This window comes from Chroicocephalus ridibundus, chromosome 5 (genome assembly GCF_963924245.1).
Source record: "Chroicocephalus ridibundus chromosome 5, bChrRid1.1, whole genome shotgun sequence".
Taxonomy (NCBI): Eukaryota; Metazoa; Chordata; class Aves; order Charadriiformes; family Laridae; genus Chroicocephalus; species Chroicocephalus ridibundus.
Window position 1 is genome coordinate 40,646,163 of NC_086288.1, and position 21,828 is coordinate 40,667,990.

General features: G+C 37.7%; 1 protein-coding gene across 1 annotated transcript in view; it reads right to left on the bottom strand.

The window, feature by feature from the left end:
• SPOCK3 (SPARC (osteonectin), cwcv and kazal like domains proteoglycan 3) overlaps positions 1-21,828 on the bottom strand; it is a 215,789-nt gene that overhangs the window by 11,876 nt on the left and 182,085 nt on the right. Inside the window, exon 7 of the mRNA XM_063336428.1 lies at positions 12,900-13,019. Coding sequence (XP_063192498.1) covers positions 12,900-13,019 — 120 coding nt within the window. The remainder of the gene's footprint in view (positions 1-12,899; positions 13,020-21,828) is intronic.

The following is a 21,828-nucleotide window of genomic DNA, read 5'->3' on the forward strand; positions in this document are numbered from 1 at the left end:
AAAATCAGAGAGACAGGACCCAATGAATGAATAAGAATACATAGTGGATGTGCTATTCAACTTTATCTGTAAAAGATATCAAAATTATTTAAAAGGCATTTCCAATTTGAAAAAATTCTGGAAGATTCCTCCACCTTAAAACATTTTGTCTAAGGATGAATGTTCAGTATAACATTGTTTACCTCTAAGGCTCTGATCCTGAAGGCCTCTTAGCACTTCCCAGATATTTCTCTTTTCTCTGTTAGTCCTGCTTTTAGCTAGAGAACCTCCTCAAGACCTTGGATTCTGAAGGGGTCGATGGGAAACATACTGTTTCCTATCCTGCCTTTGTGTACCTGCGTGAAGGGAGGAATTATTTTCGTGTTCACAAAATTTTTATGAATTTCGCATTCTGGCCAGCTCACCAAACCAAACCCAAGTTGCAGAAGAAGAGCAACCATGAGGATACAGATTTTAATGAATAAGATGCCAGCTAGAAGGTAATATAAGATAAAAGCCACTTTAAAAGTGTATTCAGGGGTGGATCTTGTGGCCCAAATTAGATAATTGTAGATAATACAACTACATGTGGAATTTCAAGCATTGGTTTATTGAAAGAGGCATCACTTTCAAGCTTCGGACAAAGTATGTTTAAATTAGCATTTGTGGTCGATGCTGGAGAAGCTCACATCATGAAGTACTTTCTATTTTAGGACACCAAAAGCTAGTGTTATGTATTTAATAGACTACTAAGGAAAAGGGGAAAATCTCAAACTCCTGCTTATTTTATTTCTCTCAGTGAGTTTCAAATTTTACTCTAAAAAGAAATAAATTTATCTGAAGAACAGTGAAAGAACACTCAACAGTTCAAAGATTTTATGAATCACCAAATTAAGGTTGGAATGATATTATATACATGCAGAAGATTGTATCCCTATTTTTTCCTTCATTCTCTTAACTAGCATTAGCCTGTGAACTGAGTTCATCCTCTATTCCCATTCCTCAACTTTTTCTCACTTCTTTCTAAACAGATTTTAGATTTTTTAAAAAGTGCGTCTAATAGTGATTTCCCACTGTATTCTTATCTATTAGATTTGTCATAGTTAAAGACAGAGCTTAAAATTAAAACATTTGCACTGCAGTCAGCACTATCATTAAAAAACAGATTATTTTATTACAAATTACTGGTATCAAGAGTAAAGCACCAGAAAAATGTCATTATATTCTAATATTTTCCATAAATCCAGATAAAGTTCAAAGTAACTACAGTTAAACATTCAAATATAGAGTTTGAAGTCTGATATTTATGATATACACTTCCTAGTAAACAGGAATATAATATAACTGGGACATTAGAAATAATAAAACTACTTCTAACAAAAGCATTTCATATAAGAAATTTCTTTTGTTATTTCCAAGGCTGAAAAATAAAGTTTACATATATTAAAGTTGTCATAACCTATCTATTAACTAGAATAATACAATGGTTTGGGTTGGAAGGGACCTTAAAGATCACCTAGTTCCAACCCCCCTGCCATGGGCAGGGACACCTCCCACTAGACCAGGTCACTCAAAGCCCCATCCAGCCTGGCCTTGAACACTTCCAGGGATGGGGCATCCACAGCTTCTCTGGGCAACCTGTTCCAGTGCCTCACCACCCTCACAGGAAAGAATTTCTTCTGAATATCTAGTCTAAATCTACCCTCTTGCAGTTTAAAACCATTATCCCTTGTTCTGTCTCCCTGAAAAAGAGTCACTCCCCATCTTTCCTTTAGGCCCCCTTGAAGTACTGGAAGGCTGCTATAAGGTCTCCCCAGAGCCTTCTCTTCTCCAGGCTGAACAACCCCAACTCTCTCAGCCTGTCTTCACAGGAGAGGTGCTCCAGCCCTCTGGTTATCTTTGTGGCCCTCCTCTGGCCTTGCTCCAACAGGTCCATGTCCTTCTTATGTTGGGGGCCCCAGAGCTGGATGCAGTACTCTGGGGTGGGTCTCACGAGAGCGGACTAGAGGGGCAGAATCACCTCCCTTGACCTGCTGGCCATGCTTCTTCTGATGCAGCCCAGGATAGAGCTGCCTTTCTGGGCTGCAAGCACACATTACTGGGTCGTGTTGAGCTTCTCACCAACCAACATCCCCAAGTCCTTCTCCTCAGGGCTGCTCTCAATCCATTCTCCTCCCAGCCTGTATTTGTGCTTGGGATTGCCCCAACCCATGTGCGGGACCTTGCACTTGGCCTTGTTGAACTTCATGAGGTTTGCACAAGTCCACCTCTCAAGCCTGTCCAGGTCCCTCTGGATGGCATACTTTGCCTCCAGTGTGTCAATTACACCACACATCTTGCTGAGGGTCTATTCAATCCCACTGTCTGTGTCACAAACAAAGATGTTGAACAGCGCCGGTCCTAATACCAACCCCTGAGGAATGCCACTTGTCACTGGTCTTCACTTGGACACTGAGCCATTGATCGCAACTCTTTAAGTGCGACCTTTCTTATCCACCAAGCGGTCCATCCATCCAACCCTTAGAGATCAGGGTGTCGTGCAGGGCAGTGTCAAATGCTTTGCACAAGTCCAGGTAGATGACATCGCTTGCCCTTCCCTTATCCACCAATGCTGGAATGCCGCCATAGAAGGCCACCAAATTTGTCAGTATCTATTTGCCCTTAGTGAAGCCATGTTGGCTATTACCCATCAGCTCCTTATTTTCCATGTGCCTTAGTATAGTTTCCAGGAGGATCTGCTCCATGATCTTGCTGGGCACAGAGGTAAGACTGATCTGCCTGTAGTTCCCCAAGTCTTCTTTTTCTCCTTTTTTGAAAACGGGGGTTACGTTTCCTCTCTTTCAGTCAGCAGGAACTTCACTGGACTGGGACAACTTCTCAAATAGTGGCTTCGCAACTTCATCCACCAGTTCCCTCAGGACCACAGATGCATCTCATCAGGTCCTATGCATTTGTGCACTTTCAGGTTCCTCAGATGGTCTCAAACCTAGTCTTCTCCTACAGTGGGCAGTTCTTCATTCTGTCAGTCCCTGCCTTTGCCTTCTGTGACATGGGTGGGGTGGCTAGAGCACTTGCCGGTGAAGACTGAGGCAAAAAAGTCGTTGACTACCTCAGCCTTGTCCGTGTCCCAGGTGACCAGGTCTCCCGTTTCCTTCCGGAGAACCCCCACATTTCCCCTAGTCTTCCTTTTATCACTGACATACCTGTAAGAACCTTTTCCTGATGTCCTTGATGTCCCTGAATAGATTTAATCCTAACAGGGCTTTAGCTTTCCTAACCTGATCCCTGGGTGCTCGGATAATTTCTCTGTATTCCTCCAAGGCTACCTGTACTTACTTCCACCCTCTGTAGGCCTCCTTTTTCTGTTTGAGTTGGTCTAAGAGCTCCTCGTATGTCCAAATAGCATCATAAACTGGAGAAAAAGCACTGTGGGTGATAGGGTCTAGCTTTCTTCTAAATAACTGTTTGATGTAATAGTTTCAAAAACTAATTGTGCTTTACCTTGGAAGTAATTTATGTTTCTTTTTTTCAGAATTTGCTTCTGAAGGAGTTTGTATTTTTATTTACAGTCTGGATGTATTTGTTGTTGTTTTTACTATTTTTTAATTCTTTCTCTTCTCTGGTATTTACAATTTTAGTATTTTAAATAGAGAAAATCATATCTCATCTTAGTTTTCATTTGTCTTGTTTCACCAAGCCAAACTCTCTCACGACCATCAGGCACTGCAGTATACTGTAGAAATGTCTCAAATCTAGGTCAAATATTAGTTTAGGTGAAGTAAGTAAAAAAAAAAAAATTCAGAGGTAAGCCAGGCACATGTTGACAGAGACAGAAGCAGCTTTCTTTGATCTAAAATGGAGCAGTCCACCTCCTCCAGAACTGCTACACCACAGAAAGTTCATCACCTCAGTTCCATGTCCACATTACAAATGCTTAAGAGATTATTGTGGTAAAGTAAAATTTTTGGTTCAATTTTAAAGAACCTTTAAGGAATGGTCCAACCTTAAGATTATCAGATGTCCTTTCTCTCTGCAATGACTTTCTTCGTCTACTATAATATTGATAAAATAATACAGGTGTCACTCTTAAAGGTGATATACTTGAGAAAAAGAGTGAGGAAAACACTTAAGTACAGGCCTAGCGTTTAACATCTGCTAGCACGGTTTGACACGAGGGGGTCAGCTGATACAGAACTAAGGATCACAAAATCACTGGGTGACCTAGAACTAGGAAATAAATTGCCCAAACCACAGATTACATATATTATCACTTTGAGCACCAACCGGAATGCTGTTCTTACACATTTTCACAGTTGTGACACAAAACAAAAAGCAGAAACTAAAGGAGAAAAATTAGTATAGTTGAATGATAGCATTTATTCTTGATGATTAAGTACCAGGATATTATACTGAGGAGAGCAAAAATTGCTGCTCAGATGTCTAAATTACAAAAGAAGATTTTATCTTTCTCTCATTTTAACCACTTATTTGAAGTCTATTTCCATATACCATAATTAAATGAGCTTTTATGCAGCTATTTCTGAACATTGTCTAGAAAAATGTGAAGTACCAGCTTAAGCTCTTTTCCTCAGCCAAAACAATCCCAAGGGAAATATTATTGAGAAATACACCCTTCCTCCATGGCTTACACACTAGCATTCAAAACATTTCCTCAAAAGGAACCAACGGAAATGCTCCAGTGTTTCTGATTATTTCTCAGGGGAGAGTCTCAACTCTTAGTAAATATAATCTGCTTTTCAAGGTAAAACTATTGTTTGCCTGCTTATTAAGCTCATAAGTAATAAATCCATGTGTACATTGAGGATGATAGCTTGTGACGTTATGTGGAAAGCTAAACAGCATGCATACATATGGCTCACATACTGCATTATATATATGTTGTTTATCTAATATGCTAAGAGAAGTAAACTGCGTGATTCTTTCCAATACCAGTACACCATCCAGTACAATAAAAGCCACTGACAAATCACACATGTGAATAAACACTCATTCACTCTGCCAGAGTCCTGACCGCCACCTAGACCACGGCTTTTACTTGTTCAGTGTGCAAGCTGCATAGCAAGAAAATTTTCACTTGTGATGGAATTGTCTAATATTTTGGCTATCAGAAAATCTTCAGTTAACAACATCTCACAGCTACGGCCTACTGCGCACAAGCTGGGAACAAGTTTTCCTTCCTAAATATCAGGACAGACCTGCGTCAGAAGGCCTAAACTAAAGAGGGGACCAAGCAGACATGAATGCTTTCTGTCATACTTGTTCACGTAAGTGCCGATCCAGGTGAGACTCATGTGACTCCATACTAGCCCAAGAAGGAGACAGCATTAGGCATAATGCTCTCTGTCACCCATCTAAAGCTGTAATACATTCCTGCTCACTGTGATTACACAGAGAGGAGCAGAGTCTGGGTTAGGGCAAGACACAAAGAAGGTGCTAAAAGTCTTATGATAAACCTAGGGTAACTCACTCCCATTTTACAACCAAAAGTACAAGGCAAAGAAATAAAGCACAGCTGTGAAGTCCCTCAAACACCTGTGAAAGTTTGCATTCTGAAGTCTCTCCTTTTCCAGCAAGGGTTATAAAGATTTTTATATGGAGATGGGGGGGGGGCGGGAATCAAGATGAATCCTATTGCTACCAGTTTGCTAATAGACTGGCAGTTCAGATGAAATATATTCTGTGGGGCACCATTTTATTAATAGGAGTGACTGTTAAGGAAAAGTAGATGATACCTGAGGAGGGAGAAATACAATAAAATGCTACAATAAACATCTATATATGCTTCATTGTGTATAGGATAATTCTGCACAAAAGACTGAGTCAAAACAAACTTCAGTTAACAATACTAATTTAGTTCATTCAAAGTGTTAATTTTAAGTAAAGATGGATTAATTAAAAATTCCTGCTCAGAGTTATTTTTAGGCTGGATTTCTTCGTCTAGACTCTTGCTTTAAGGATGCCCAGGCTTATACTAACCTGACACATGCAGAAAGACATTAGAAGAACCTTTTCTTTATGGCAAACTAGAACTATGGTTCAGGTTGCCAGCCTGTACAACTTTGCAGTACAGCTTACAGGACATTTTCTGAGATAATCTAAGTAGCTAGAATCTCAGGCAGTCATCATTTTCAAGACATCAAAAGTTTTTTTTTATCTTTTATAAGTATACAGTGACTGTATGGCAGCATACTGACACGAACAAGCAAAAACTTAATGTTCTGCTTACGAGTTCTGTCTGTCTGGGGTTTCCAAATATGCTCCAGCAATGAAGATCAAGTAAATTTAATTTACTTCTGCATAATGTCAGCTGTGTCTCTTCATCGATAAGGAACTTAGGGTAGTCATAATGAAGTAAAATCCTCTGAGTAAAGATTGGAAAGTGTTAGTTTTATTTACACTGTTCTAAACAAAATTGGTCTTTCTTGCTGCAAGTTTGTAAGGGTATTTGGCAGTTTTAGTGTAATAATATCTCACTATGCTAGTTCTAGACAAGCCAATTATAAGTAATTTTCTTTCAGACTCCTTGTATTTTTCTGTTATTTTCAAAATTATTAGTGTATTAGACTCCAAATAATCATATTATTCCTAAGCCATAAGAAGATTCTCTATTACCTTTGGCCTCTGGTCTTTCATCTTCTAACATGACAAGGTATACAAGTATTTTTCAGAAATAGACAGCCTGTTAGCAGAAATATTTGTGGGACTACAGTATTTTTTGTGCTTTGCATTTGATGCCTCAATTCCCTAGAGTTCTATCACACAAAATTAATACAGGAATAGAAGAAATATTTTAAAAGACTTTAAACAAGTACGTAAAATCTCACTTAATTTTTCAACTTTTTATTTCCCTACCCACAAAGGAATAATAATGGAGGCATTATTGTAGTATGTAAAATATAGTTTTACCCTTTGTGTCCTCTATTTAGACCAGAAATGGCCTGAGGACAAGATTTAAGTGTTTAGATAGCATTTATAGTAATGATGCTTCTAAATATATGCAATCTGAATACATCTGGATGCAAAAGGGATTTTGGAAATAAAACCCTATTAATTATTTGAAAAATTGTAGTCTGTGCTACTAATAAGATTCAGCTTTGGGAAAAAAATAAGTGTCAGTTAAAATTACGTAACTCCTGTAAAAACACAACGTAGACACCTTACATTTTTAACTTGTTATCAGCATATTGATGGCTCTAGCAGAAAAACTTAAACGCTACCGTTTGGTTTATTTAGAAATAATATTAATGATTTTATGGATCAGTGTGGACTATTTAATAGCTGGAACAACTCTGAAAAGCACGAGCAAGGCACTATAAACTTGCACCACATCTACCTTGGTCAGAAGGACTGTGCCCAAGCCTTTTAATAAATCCCATCCCAATTGCCACCAGAGAGACTGAAATATGAAAAATCCTAAATGCAAACAGACAGCCGAAAAGGATGTTACAAATTGCTTTTTTAAACACAGAATAGTTTTTCAGCGAGGAAGGAATTCTGTGACATGAATAAAGAACAGCCCAGGGGGAAAGGGTGCCAAAACAGATTTTTAACTCCCCAAGGGTAATGAAGAACTCCAGGGATGTGCTAGAATAATTGGGACTCTGAAAGGGGAAGTTGCAGTCAGGTAGCTTTTTGTTGTAGCTGTTGTTCTGTACAGATCACTAAGTCTCATGTGTAAGTATAAGGTCATTATACATGAATAAGAAGTTCTTTGCAAGACTTATTTGTAGGTGTAGCTCTCAGACACCCCCAAACCAGGGGCTGGACTCCCTGGTATACTTAAAAATTAATATGTCTGATGTCTTAGACCTACTATGACTTTGGAGATCAACTTTGAGGGATTTCATTAAGGGCAATACTCGAGAGCTTAGCTATTGAAGAAGTTTTAAGAATTTCTTAATGGTATTAGAAAGGACATTATCATGATGAATGGTTACCATTATTTTTGTTTCTTTCTGTGTTTACAAGGACATAGCGACCTAACATTTTCTTCTAAAACACAGACATGTTAATTTCTTGTAAGACGCAGTATCATTTGCTGCCTCAAATGAGAAATTTTGAAGTTCAGAAATGTATACACCAGAAAAAACATATAGTTGCATTAATGAAACCAGTTTTTAAATAATTTTTGCATCCTCAAACCCACAAATGAAAGAAAACTACTACTGTTCGTATATTCATTCGATCACTTTCTGCCTACAGATGGACTGCCTTTTTGCAGTAGCCTGTCAAATTAATCCAATCAAGTAAATACTGGCTATTTAAAAAATCATGCAAATATTGCTCAAATAGGATCTTTTATATTTAAAAGCAATTTTTTTTCCACAATTAGATATATGCAATTTGAGTAACTGACCACAGTACTAAAACACTAGATTCTACTGTTCAAATGTTTTTGTGAAACACTGTGGGTTTTGTCAAACAAGTCTTTTTTAAAGAGAAAAAGAAAAGAAGAAAAGATAGGAAAAACCTACTTACTTTTTTCTACAATTTCATTTGCTTTGTTTGAGTAAAAAGAAAATAAACATGCCAAAGCCTATCATCAAACTTCCATGTTTACATCCTGGAGGGTGGAATGACTGGATGGTGGAATGGACGGATGACTGGAGGGTGGCTAATGTGACGCCCATCTACCAGAAGGGTCAGAAGGAGAATGCGGGGAACTACAGGCCTGGCAGCCTGACCTTGGTACCAGGAAAGATCACGGAGAGGATCATCTTGAGTGGGCTCTCACGGCAAGTGCAGGGCAGCCAAGGGGTCAGGGCCAGCCAGCATGGGTTTAGGAAAGGGAGGTCCTGCTTAACCAACCTGATCTCTTTCTATGACCATGTGACCTGCCTTCTGGATGTGGGGAAGGCTGTGGACGTTGTCTATCTGGACTTTGGTAAGGCCTTTGACACCGTCCCCCATAGCATTCTCCTGCAGAAGCTGGCGAATCATGGCATAGACAAGTGTACTCGTCACTGGGTAAAAAACTGTCTGGATGGCCATGCCCAGAGAGTTGTGATCAATGGGGTGAAATCTTCTTGGCGGCCAGTCACCAGTGGTGTCCCTCAGGGCTCAGTTTTGGGGCCAGTTTTGTTTAATATCTTTATAAATGATCTGGATGAGGGGATTGAGTGCACCCTCACTAAGTTTGCAGATAACACCAAACTAGGTGGGAGAGTTGATCTGCTTGAGGGTAGGAAGGCTCTACAGAGGGACCTGGACAGGCTGGATCGATGGGCCAAGGCCAACTGTATGAGGTTTAATAAGGCCAAATGCTGGGTCCTGCATTTCGGTCACAACAACCCCAAGCAACGCTACAGGCTTGGGGAAGAGTAGCTGGAAAGCTGCCCAGCAGAAAAGGACCTGGGGGTGCTGGTGGACGGCCAGCTTAACAGGAGCCAGCAGTGTGCCCAGGTGGCCAAGAAGGCCAACAGGATTCTGGCTTGTATCACAAATAGCGTGCCCAGGTGGCCAAGAAGGCCAACAGCATTCTGGCTTGTATCAGGAATAGCGTGGCCAGCAGGAGCAGGGAAGTGATGGTGCCTCTGTACTCGGCACTGGTGAGGCCACACCTCGAGTGCTGTGTTCAGTTCTGGGCCCCTCTGTACAAGAGGGACACAGAAGTGCTGGAGCGTGTCCAGAGGAGAGCTACCAGGCTGGTGAGGGGTCTGGAGACCAGGTCATATGAGGAGAGGCTGAGGGAGCTGGGCATGTTTAGCTTGGAGAAGAGGAGGCTGAGGGGGGACCTCATTGCCCTCTACAACTACCTGAAAGGAGGTGGTAGAGAGGTGGGTGTTGGCCTCTTCTCCCAAGTGAACAATGACAGGACCAGAGGAAATGGTCTGAAGCTGCGTCAGGGGAGGTTTAGGTTAGATATTAGGAAGAGTTACTTTACTGAAAGAGTGGTCAGGCACTGGAACAGCCTGCCCAGGGAGGTGGTTGAGTCACCATCCCTAGAGGTATTTAAGAAACGTCTAGATGTGGCACTTCAGGGCATGCTCTAGTGGCAGAGTTTGTAGGGGGTTTTTTGTGTGTGTATGGTTGGACTCGATGATCTCCTTTCCAATCTTTTTTCCTCCTTTCGTCCTTTCCAACCACAAAGATTCTATGATTCTATGATCCCAGCGTTCCTATAATAAACAGCAAATTTTTCAATATTCTTGTAACAACACTACCTCTATTTTAAGGTTGATGAGGTATAACTCTCTGAAACAGAAAATCTAATTTTAAACCAGCCTAGTAATCGATTAATATTTTGTACAACATTCTAGCTGTTTAGGATTAATTTCTGGTACCATGTTACAAATGTAAGTCAAACATTATTGACAGCACCATGTTCACAGGGAGTTTAAAGTCGGTAGTACAGTGAAAACAGATTTTTCCACACACATTATATTTCATTACCTGCTGATGAAAGAGAGCCCTGAAAAAACTGTTCTTAGCCTTCCAAATCAACTCTTGATTCTGTCTTTAAAGAAACCGGTAGGGTAGGATCCAGTCTAACTTGTGACTAAAATTTCAGATACCTCCTGAAGTACATGAGAATTCTTTATACCATTAAAGGAGAGAACTTCATGACTTTGAAGGCTTCTAAAAGGAAATTCTGAAAACTGGGCCAGAAACCCATTTTCCCCCCCTCAATTGGAACAATCGTGTTTGTAGAGAAGACCCTCATCTGAAGGCAAATACCTATCTCTATCTGCCTTAGATTCCTTTACTAGCTCAGGTTAGGTGGGAAAGATCCCACGGGCCCTAAAACTTTGGAGGAAGCTAATCAGAATGGGTCCATAACATTTTCTGCAGAAGTGCTCTTCATGCTCACAGACCTCAGAGACCAAAGTGCTTCATGCAATTGAACAATCTGTACTAAAAATACCCATATATCTCACAACTGCTTTGGTCTATGTAATCTAAGCAGATGGTTATTATCTTTTGCATTGTACATGAAGCACCAAAACATGAACATTTAGGATGTACTAGATGTAAAATCAACTTTAGGTAGACACCACGCAATCTCACCAGTGTTGCTAATGTCATAGTAACCATTGTGACCATAGTAACCATAGTGACCATCGAAGTTCAAAACCAAACCAATCAATTTGGATCACATAACATATTTCTAGGCCAAAAAATTAACAATGTCTAAAAAAAATCTGCAAACAAACAAGTGATAAAATAAACGTGAGTATAATATATCCATGTCTACATCACGATACAAATACCTGTCTCATATATAGATACTAGGTCTTACACATGCCACCTGTGTGCTTAAAGAAAAAAGGCCAAAGAAAATGTCTGAGGAAAAAAAATCTCACACTCTCAAGAACTTTGTGCTTGCACTACACATTTCAATGTATTCAAAGTATTAATTATGAACTTTACATTCCTGTATTACATTGAACACAATTACTTGAAACACATTTATGTATGCTGTAGTAGGTAATAGCTGTACAGCTGCTTCTTTTAGCATTGCGCAAATTTCTTTTTGAACTTTTATTGTATTATCAGGCTTCTAAACAACTGCACTGCGTTTTTTACCTTACCTATTCAGTGTGGTACCCTCAGCAAAGTTAGTATTCAGCAAGAAACAGGACCCTACGCAATGTTTCAGCTGACCTTTAACTGAGTGATGTGCTAACGCTAGCTATGTTATTGGATACATTTTGTTTATTACTATAAAATAAATGCTTATTTAAGATCTGCAAGCTTTGTATTTCTGTTAGTTTCATTACCGAAGCAGATCACATGCCAGTTATGTGCATCAATCAGAATGTAAATTGGAAAGATATGTTTTAAATGTGGTTTTTTCAATATCATCTTACCTCAGAAATATTTTTTTCTCCATGTTCAGAGAAGTATTCCCAGAAAACACAGAATCATCTTTAATTCCTTGTTTTACAAAATTATTTGTATTTCCTTAGCATGAAAAATCACACAAAGAAATGACATTTGCAATTACATGAAATAAATGGATGTCTTGAAAAAAGACGAAGTAATGCTAGAAATTGCAATCAAACAAAAGCTTAAAAAAAAATCCCAAATACTGAGAAAGTTAATCATGAAGGAACTAAGATATGCAGTCAGTGGTGGCCAAGTTCTGTAAAACATACTCTGGAGGAATTCATAGTTTGCTCTTAGTATTAATGAAAGGTAGACTTTTATGGCTTATGAAATCTAATTTGACTCTCCTTCACAGTAGGACATCACTCTTGGAACTATTATTGCACACTTCAATTGCTATTTTAAATAAGCCCTTTGATAATTACATTTTAAAACTTTACTACTTTCCACAACAAAAAACCTATTTAAGTATTTGAGGGGGTTAAAAAAAAATTATGCTCCCTACTGTTTCCACTTCATTAGTACTCCTGAGTCGTTTCCAAATTGAAGTATATTCTTGAAAATTCCTTTTTACTTACAAGCTTTTTTTCGGTGTGTTTTTCTGTACCAGTACCTACAGTGGCATCAACTAGCAACAATGGATCTCACATAATCACAGCTCCTGCACATTATTTCTTAGGGCCAGACATTCAGCAACTCACTTTTCCCTATGGAAAAGTTGCTCAAAATCCCTACTTGTTTATTCTGTTTTGTCTCCTTATACAGCGGTATAGGAGTATCAAGTTATATCAAACAGACAATTTGATAGCGTTCACAAACGAAAGCACTATGAATGGTAGCTGTCATACATTCTTACAAACAAGAGTCCTGCCAAATAATGTTGAAAGTTTAAAGTGAACATCTTATATCAGTACTAAACCATAAATAATAAAATAACTTGGGAAAGCACAAAGTTATGGTTTCATACACATGCCTATTTAAAGCACATGAGAACAAATGCGCAACGGAACTACAAAACTCCAGAAAAGTATCAAAGAGAACATCAAATAAGACAAGTAGAAATCTCTTACTGGTTCTTTCCGGCCTTTGAACAATCCTGGTCTTCTTATTCTGAAATCCACTTTCATGAAGTGCCTTAAACCAGTCTCTCAATCTGTTTGCAACCTCCCTGAATTCCAGGTCACTGCACACTGAAAAAGAAAACGCAGAGCTGTTCAATGTTTTTCTCCTGGATGCTAAGTAGAACTTTTCAAACTATGTTAAAAAAAAAGTAAAACACATAAAATAATGTAAACATATATGTTCCACAGCTTTCTTTAATTCATAAAATTCAGTTTTGTTACTTAGGTATGCCTTCAAGACCCAACTAAGGTCCTCAGAAATAAATGCCTGATGTATAAAGCAATTATGAAATTACATATATCTAGACACATTTGCAAACTATTGTAAACTACTAGAAACCGTTCTAGCACAGATCTTACTGTAGATGAGGCTTTATGGCAGAGACACCCATGACAGTCTTTTGGAGTTTCATTTCTATGTTCATTAAGGCATCAGTAACAAAATCCCCACCAGAACAGGGCAGAGACGTGATTTAGGCAAATAATGCAGGAACGTTCAATTACTTTTCTATACTGAAGCGTGAAAAGAGGAAATATGGTTAACAGATAAAGTGCTTCAAGAGTGTTCTGAAAGCTTATTTGATTGAATGTAGTTTTACAAGCCAACATTTGTGAGCACCTAACTGCAAACAGGCAACTGTACAGACACTTGGTGATGGAAAGGATGACTTCTTTGACCAGAAAGAGTAAAGGTAGAAAAAGCATGCAAGACCAAAGACAGCATCCGTAGCACCGAGAACAGCAGATCAGTAGCAGACTGGCTGAAGTGCTGTACGGTACTGGCAGTTACTACTGAAGCCAGCACCAGAAGCAGATGACAGAGATGGGCAGTGAGGAGACCTATTCAACTTCACTATTAAGCTACTGAAGACGACTAAGAAAAAGTGTGCTTGGAGCAACCAGGTATCTCTTCCAGAACTCTGTTTTCCCATTTGATGTGTTTGAGAGAAGCTGGGAGAAGACAAGAGAAATAACAGGATCTGGAAGATGACAAAAGCAGGAAAGACACTGGGGGTATGCCTCCCTAGGTAACAAAATACCTTCCACTTCCTTGTCAGCAGTTATCACTTCCAAATCAAGATTGTTTTCCAGGTCTACCAATATCTGACTAAACTACAATCTGAAGAGCTCATACATAAGTTAGCAGAGCTTCACTGTGATGCTCTTGAAAATAAATCTCCAGTTCAGCTTACTTGTCCTTTATTATGTAGCAATCCATAATACTTGGTGACATAGGCTTCAGCGCGCTTTATTAAATTGAACACTGTGAAACACCTACTTGTATTCTAAAGTAAGATTGAAACATGTCTTTATTTCAACAACTATCAATGCCTGTACAATAGCAGGCATCTAAGCATTTTTTTATTCATTCTTTGCTGAAGTCTCCCTTGAGACTTTGATTCTCTCCATGAAAGAATTATGTGCAATCTATACAAACATTTGCATATATTATGAACTGACGTTTTTATAAAACTTTTTGCGCTTTTCTCTTGTGTAATGGAACAAATTTTCTTATAATTCGATAGGGAAGCAGGGAAAACATTTTTATGATATATGGGCATGTATGTTCAAAAATGTCATATCAAAACAAATAAATGAAAATCCTCTCCTGCATCAAGACTACACATCATAATTCAGACTTGTGGGATTTCCACGTTTGCTACAATGACACCTTCCTTTACCAATCCTTGCACCAGCGGAGAGGTCAGCATAAAGAATCAGGTATTAACTTGGGACACCCTGTTCCTCTTTAATTTCCCCTCCCATTACAGGTGAAATAGAATAATACCGTTCCCTTCTCTAACTACCCTCCCTTGGTTTAAGAGAAAGATTTTTAGAATTGAATGGAGCACAGCACAACCATTAAGGGTACCTGACCTGCCACCTAACCTCTTCCACTTATCTACCCTGCACAATATTGTACAATACCACCACCAGTCCCAGAAATAACATAGCGACATTAATGTGGTGCACTGACCTAGCTATTTTCATCTACTTCTAACTTCTCTATATGCAGTGCTACTCCGATTAACCTCTGATGCTTAGGTGACCTGCTCAGAGTCAGCATATAAGCTCATTTTAGAGGCACAGACTCACACATACAGCCATATATATGTATGTGTGTGTATATATGTATATATATATACATACACACACAAAAGGGAGAGCATGAGGAAGTGCCAGCTATAAGTAAAAGCTTAGCTTGAATAACATTAACAGAAAGATGCGTATGGCAGCTGTGTGATGGAGAAGCAGCCAAATAGACACACTGAAGCTAAATATCTCCTAAGCTCATTAACACGTGAAAACTAAGCACTAAGAAAAGGAGCACTAAGAAAATAGCCTCTTTCGCTATTAGGTATAAGAATAAAACAGAGCTTGCTGTTTCAGCATCTAGTACTAACCACTGTCATGCACAATATGACATAAAATGATATTTTCTGTGTTCCCGTGAATTGCATTCCTTTCAAAATGGAAGGTACATATAGCACACTTTGGGCATCAGATACATGCCATATCAGACCTCAGTTGGCATTCTTCCAACTTCAACTTCTTATAACCCTTTTCCCAAACTTTGCTTGACAGTTTAAATTATGGTTTTTATCTCAAAACAAAGAATGAGAAAATTGTAAATTTTTGGTTCATTTAAATGATTTTGATAACTTTATCATGGGAATGGATCACCTTCAAAAATCAAGGCAATGCAAAACAAAGCGATTAAATGGTCATTTGCCTATTTTACACCCCATAGCTACTCAAGTGCTGACGTCAGCTCTCAAGCATTGTAGGTAATTACATTTACTGTATTATTAATTGAAATGCACAGTGAATTTTTGGTTCACAACATTTCTAATGTGTCAAGTAAAAGCAGATGTCCTCTACATGCGAAATATACATGAGAGATGCAGCAGAACTACACTAATCCACATACTCAATAATTTACATGGACAAACTGTTCTTAGCAAGGATTTAAAGCATGGGTTTATAACAACGTCTCATATTTCAATATTTGAGTATCACAGTTTTTTATCAAAGAACATTTAGTACATTAACTAGCATCTCATAAAAAGATTTAACTGTTACTGTCTTATTTAAGAAGCATAAAGCAAGCAGAGTTGATCAAAAGTTAGAGAGACCTACCTACATTTTTTCATAGGTTTTTAGTTAATAAATTCATTTATGAAAACACACATACTTAGAGGATAGCCAGCAGTGACTTCATTGTGCCTGAGTCACTACAGACATGTAACTTTTTGGTCACAAAATATGAGTATAGACTAATTGCTCACCCTGTCAGTCCAGCAAAAAAGAATACTGCATATATAGAAGTAATGCTAAAAAGTGCACATATATCAGTGCCCATGAACATATATGATTAAAATTGCTGGAAAATAACAGAATTTCTTAGGTAAATCAAAGAATAAAAATGGTAGTGCTTAGATATCAGTGTCATTTGTTATCAGGTCTTTGAGCATTTCTATATCAAATTAGTACATGAATTCCATATTACTTCTTAATATAACGTTATACTATTATGGAATTTTTCCTCCCTTTTTGTTTCATAATAAAATCACATTTCTGTACTGTGGCCAAAATGACTAAGGCAATATTTGTACATTGTGAGTAAACTGAGGGCCTCAGACTAGAGAAAGAATCTCATTTAACGTTCCATGTATTGAGTCAGCCACACTGAAGATTCTTATAGTGTGGGTTATTAAAAAAGTATAAAATCCTTTCTAACATTTTCCACAGGTTAAAGATATGATTTTGAATGTCAAATAACTTCAACTATATGGAAGTTTTTTCTAAAAGAACTTATCATGCTTCAGATTTTTCTAACATGTAAAAACGAAAGGAGTAGCAAAATAACCTTTAAAATAGTAAAATAAACAATTCGGTTCCCATTGACACAGAAACTTATCAATAAGTTTTGCTCAACTTTCCAAGAACATTCAGATGAACACAGAACACATGTAAAAGAGTTCAGTCTAAAATTAGCTTTCAGAAAGTCATAAGAAGTGGAGAACAATATTCAGACATTACGAAAGTTAAAAACACAACTGGTTTTTTCAGAGGAGCTGTGCTGCACAACGTAACTCAGATATACTTAAGTAAAATCTTTAAGTTACAAAAAGAAATCAGGTATATTTACTGAAAATGGCTACATTTAGCTTTGTTTCTGATCTGTACCGTCTCAGTACAGTACCTGCCCCAGCACTCCACCTTAATTCACACGGATTGATGTGAATAAACCTTGTATTCTGGAACAGAGAGGATCAGCCTAACAATCCTTTCACTAGAACGCTATTTGCCATTGAAACGTGCTTGCTCAGGGTTATGCTAAATGATGAAAAATTACATTAATTAATGGGCTGATGCATTCTAGAATATGTTTAGGGACTTTTCGTCCCAGCGATCAGCCTCTAAAGATACATGCTGCTGAAATTATTGTATGCATTGGTCTGTACTGATTTAAAATAGGTCAAGATGAGGTAATTCAGATCTATTCAGACTATTATTTCACCTGATAGACTGGGAGATGAATCTTTAATGGTGAAAGACAGACAGTAAAGGTTGGAGAAGGTTAGACAGTAATCAAAAAATGCATATTAAATCACATAAATGCATTCAGGAACTGCCAAGAAGTACTTCTGGTTTTGTCTAATGCCAATGCAAGGCATTCCTGCTACTACAATCAATTCTAGTAGCCATTAAGAGAATTAGTATGGGGTAAAATGAAATCACTAGCTCAAAGGTTACTCCAGTCTCCTGTCATTTGAAGTAATAAAAACCGACTGTATTTTAAAACCAACATATAAGGCTATGCAAAAAATGAAGGAATTTGAAAACTTGCGGGTACCCAATCCAGAAACCTCTTTATAATAAATATTATTTAAATGCTAGGTGGAACCAACTGTTCAATTTGTTTTCACATACAGTAAATGTTACAATTTATGTTGGCATTTGAATATAATTTACTGATTGGAAGTAGAATATTTGAAAATGCTAATCAGTATGTGTTCTTTCAGTGCCTTTCAACTCAAGCTAATTGATGAAGAAGTAAAAATAGTGCTACTGAAAGCTATAAAGACATGCAGAACGTATTTTGGAACTAGCATAATGGATTAAATTCCCTAACATATTTAAACCAGTCTTAGCTTTCTCATATAACAAAATACAAGTTATTTGAACAGTGTATACTTTTTATACAAACACACAGACACATACATAAAATTATCTGTAGTTTAGGAGGTGTAAATCATTACCGTATTGACATAATAAACACACTGACATACTGTTGTATTAAGGAGTAGCTTTTGTTAAGTGAAGGGTCAAAAAAGACATTTAGAAAACAAAAGCAGCAATCAACACACCCCAAACTATGTAGCATCATTCACAGTAATATATGGGACCATAAGGCTGTAGACAGAACCTGTATCTCTGTTTACTTTGGGAAGAGATACTTTCACCTACTTTTTTAGCAGAGCTCAGTTCAATATTCAATTCTAAAAGCAGAAGGCCCGACAATTGTGAAGGAAGCTATATAAACCTAAAGAAATTATTAGCACACAGGTTAACAGAAGTTTAAGTGTAGAACTCTCCCACTGGTCTGTCTTCTTTTATGCCCTGCAGCCAGAATATTCCTAAAAGACTTTATCTAACGTAACATAATATGACACTTCCATTCCCGAATCCACTAATAGCCAGTTAGCCTGAAAACTATGATTTACTGACGATATGGCCAGTGGGATTAAGTTGTAGGAGAAAGATTAAGGCTTTGTTTCAGAGTGAGAGATGAAGTACCTTGCCCTGCCAGAAGGCACACTTCTGAGACACAATGTGGTACTCCACTATCGCACAATGTGGTTGTGCCACACAACTCTGTCACGTGTTTCAAGATACACGCTCCCTACAAGCAGAACTGCAGAAGATCATCCCCAGCACGTACAATCTACTGCAACTGGGCAGAACTATATTCAGAAGTTTGTGCATATAATAAAATAACCGAGAAGTAAATACACAGAGATCATATGGACAATTTGAAGAACAGGGTACACATCAGCCACCTCCTACAGCAAACTAGGAATTACTCCACGTGAGATGGGTAACTCAACAATCAGTGTGTGCTAAAACAAGACTTCTGATCATCCCAACTTTTTCTATGTGTTGGAATCACTGCATATGATCACAGAATAATTTATGTTGGAAGGGAACTCCAGAAGCCATTTGGTCTTACCCTGTGCTAAAAGCAGGTCTAATTACATTAGGTCGCTCAGCACGGTGTCCAGTCATTCGTGTCCTGTGATCATCATGCTATTCATATGAAGGTTCCTCACTATATGAAGGACTACCCCTCTTTAAATAAACAATGAATAAACAATATACTACTCTCTCGTAATTCTGTACTGTTTTCCCTGAAAAATACAGGAGCGTTTTCTCACACTATAACTTGAGGATTGCATCCATCTGTCCAGGACTGCTAGACAGCCAGAAACCTGGTTACAGCAGCAATTCTGACTCAGCTGTGAGGAGGATTATTTAGAGCAGTCCACAGCTGATGCTTATACAGTCTGATGCCCTTTCAACGCATTACCTACTCGAGATGCGCTGATTAACTGCACATCCAGTATGGGCATATAAATGTATTTCTTTTCCAGAGCGCCCTGTGTGAAAATACTGTAACCCTAATAGAATTGCCATTAGAATTCAGCACTGCCTTTAGAGTCAGTATCTGTTAAAGTAAACTGGAACATTACATATATAGTGTACCTACCTAGTGTCAGTACTCTGCAACGATGCCATTCTGCATAGGTTTATGAATTCAGCCCTGAGGAACTGATTGCTTGAACTAAAAATTCCTGCCTCCAGACTAAGGGCTAGTTCCCATTTGGCTAACTCTAAATTTAGTCTAAGAACACCAGAACTCAAGTTGTATGCAAATGGCCTTGCAATTCCTGCAATATACGGCAGCATTTCTAGCTCTGTATCACCTCTGTCACAAAAAGGAAGAATAACATATGGCAAAAAGAAATGTGGTTGCAAAGCCCAATAAATTTGGCAGGAGGACAAAAAGCCCTTCAAACTTGTAACTCAAGGATGGGATAGTCATTTCAGTCATCTTTTTACAGTCCCATCTGTATAATCAGAACTTTTTTTTAAAAAAAAAAGGCTGTAAATTTAAAAACTTCATATGTGTATTTCTATTTTTATAAGCTCATGAAGTTTATTTAGCCATCTGTTACCTCTAGGGCCAATGATTTTAGGAAGATACCTTGAAATTAACAAATAAAAGCATTCTGATTTCCTTACTATTTAACTAAACATAATGAATTTTCTACTTCAGTTAGTCTATGTTACGAGATAATTAATATAAATGCTGCAGATACCATATCAGGGAACTGCAGCTGCTTATTCTTACTGCCTCAAATTAATGTTCCATACAGACATTCTGCTCATGATTAATGTTTCATAAAATTTAAAATGATTTCAATTAAATTACATTTTCATAAAATAAATCTGATATTTGTGTCCTCACAGTTTTAAAGACTTCACATTTAAATAGAATGAACATTTCTGAGTGCAGGAAAAATAGTAGTAAGCAAAACATACACAATTTATGTGCTAAGATAGTATTTTCAACTTTAAATATGTAAACTTACTAAAACACTGTAATTAAATAAGACAACAGCAATTCTTTAATCTCTGAGAAGTATCACAGACCTGATGTGGAATTTGTTAATTTATTTTCTGGAGGACAGTCAAAATATATGGCTTCCTTTGCTAACTGCTGATAACCTTTAGTGTTGGTTACCATTTCTCATCATGCTCTGCTATTAATTTCTAAGGATGAAAATGATGTTATTAATCCATAAATTGCATGCTTATGAAGCTAGATAGTCATCAAAAAAGTTAGATAGTAAGGAGATACTCCACTGTAAAATGCAGTATTACAAGATCTTTTCATTCCCAAATATTTTCATATATTCAATTGAATCCAGTATTTCACATAATATCAAATAGGGACAGAATAGCAATTTTGTCAGTGGCAAAAGCTTTCCAGCCAACCATACCCCAAAAGGTGAGTTAGTTTTCTGAATTCAGTTTCAAGGATTCCTGAAAGCATTACACAGATCTGGTACAAAGTCAGGACATTTTCTTCCTTTCAAAGACAAGATTGACAGGGTCCTACAAAAACTTTTTTTCTTTTGACATAACATCCCTTGAAACCTAGTACACAAGGATAAAAAAATCACTGAACAATGTTCTTTATAAGGAAAACTGAAATATATATATTATTTCAACATTTCAAATTAGACATTTTCTGAAATCAGTAATATTCGGGGCTGATAAGAGGCTTGCAGCAGTTTTCTTCTTTTCCTATTTAGATTGTGATATGATGCTTTAAACCACTTTGTACTTACCCTAACCATTTTCTTCTGTGTCTTTCTTGAATGCTTCATCACTAACATTGCTCTTAATCACTTAAAATTGTGCATTAAAGAACACATGTGCCCCAAGACCTCCCAGTGAGGACTGAGAGGGTGGAATCACTCCAATTTAGTTATTTGTGTCTTTCTTAAAGTGAGGCCATCAGAGGTAGACAAGCTCTTTCTCTACTACTGAAGAAAACTATGACAGTCAATCCATTAATTCAGTAATATAACAGCAGGATCCACTCCCCCGGCACATGAATCACATGCACTGAGATGCAAACTCTACTACTTTGTACCACCACCTCATTGAAATCAGAACTCCAGTTAAATAGACGTAATCTGCAGCTGCATCTCTGCACAAATTCACTAATCAAAAGTTGAAGGAGAAATTAAGAAAGTAATGATTTTAAAAAGATATGATTAGGGTACAAATATCTGAAATG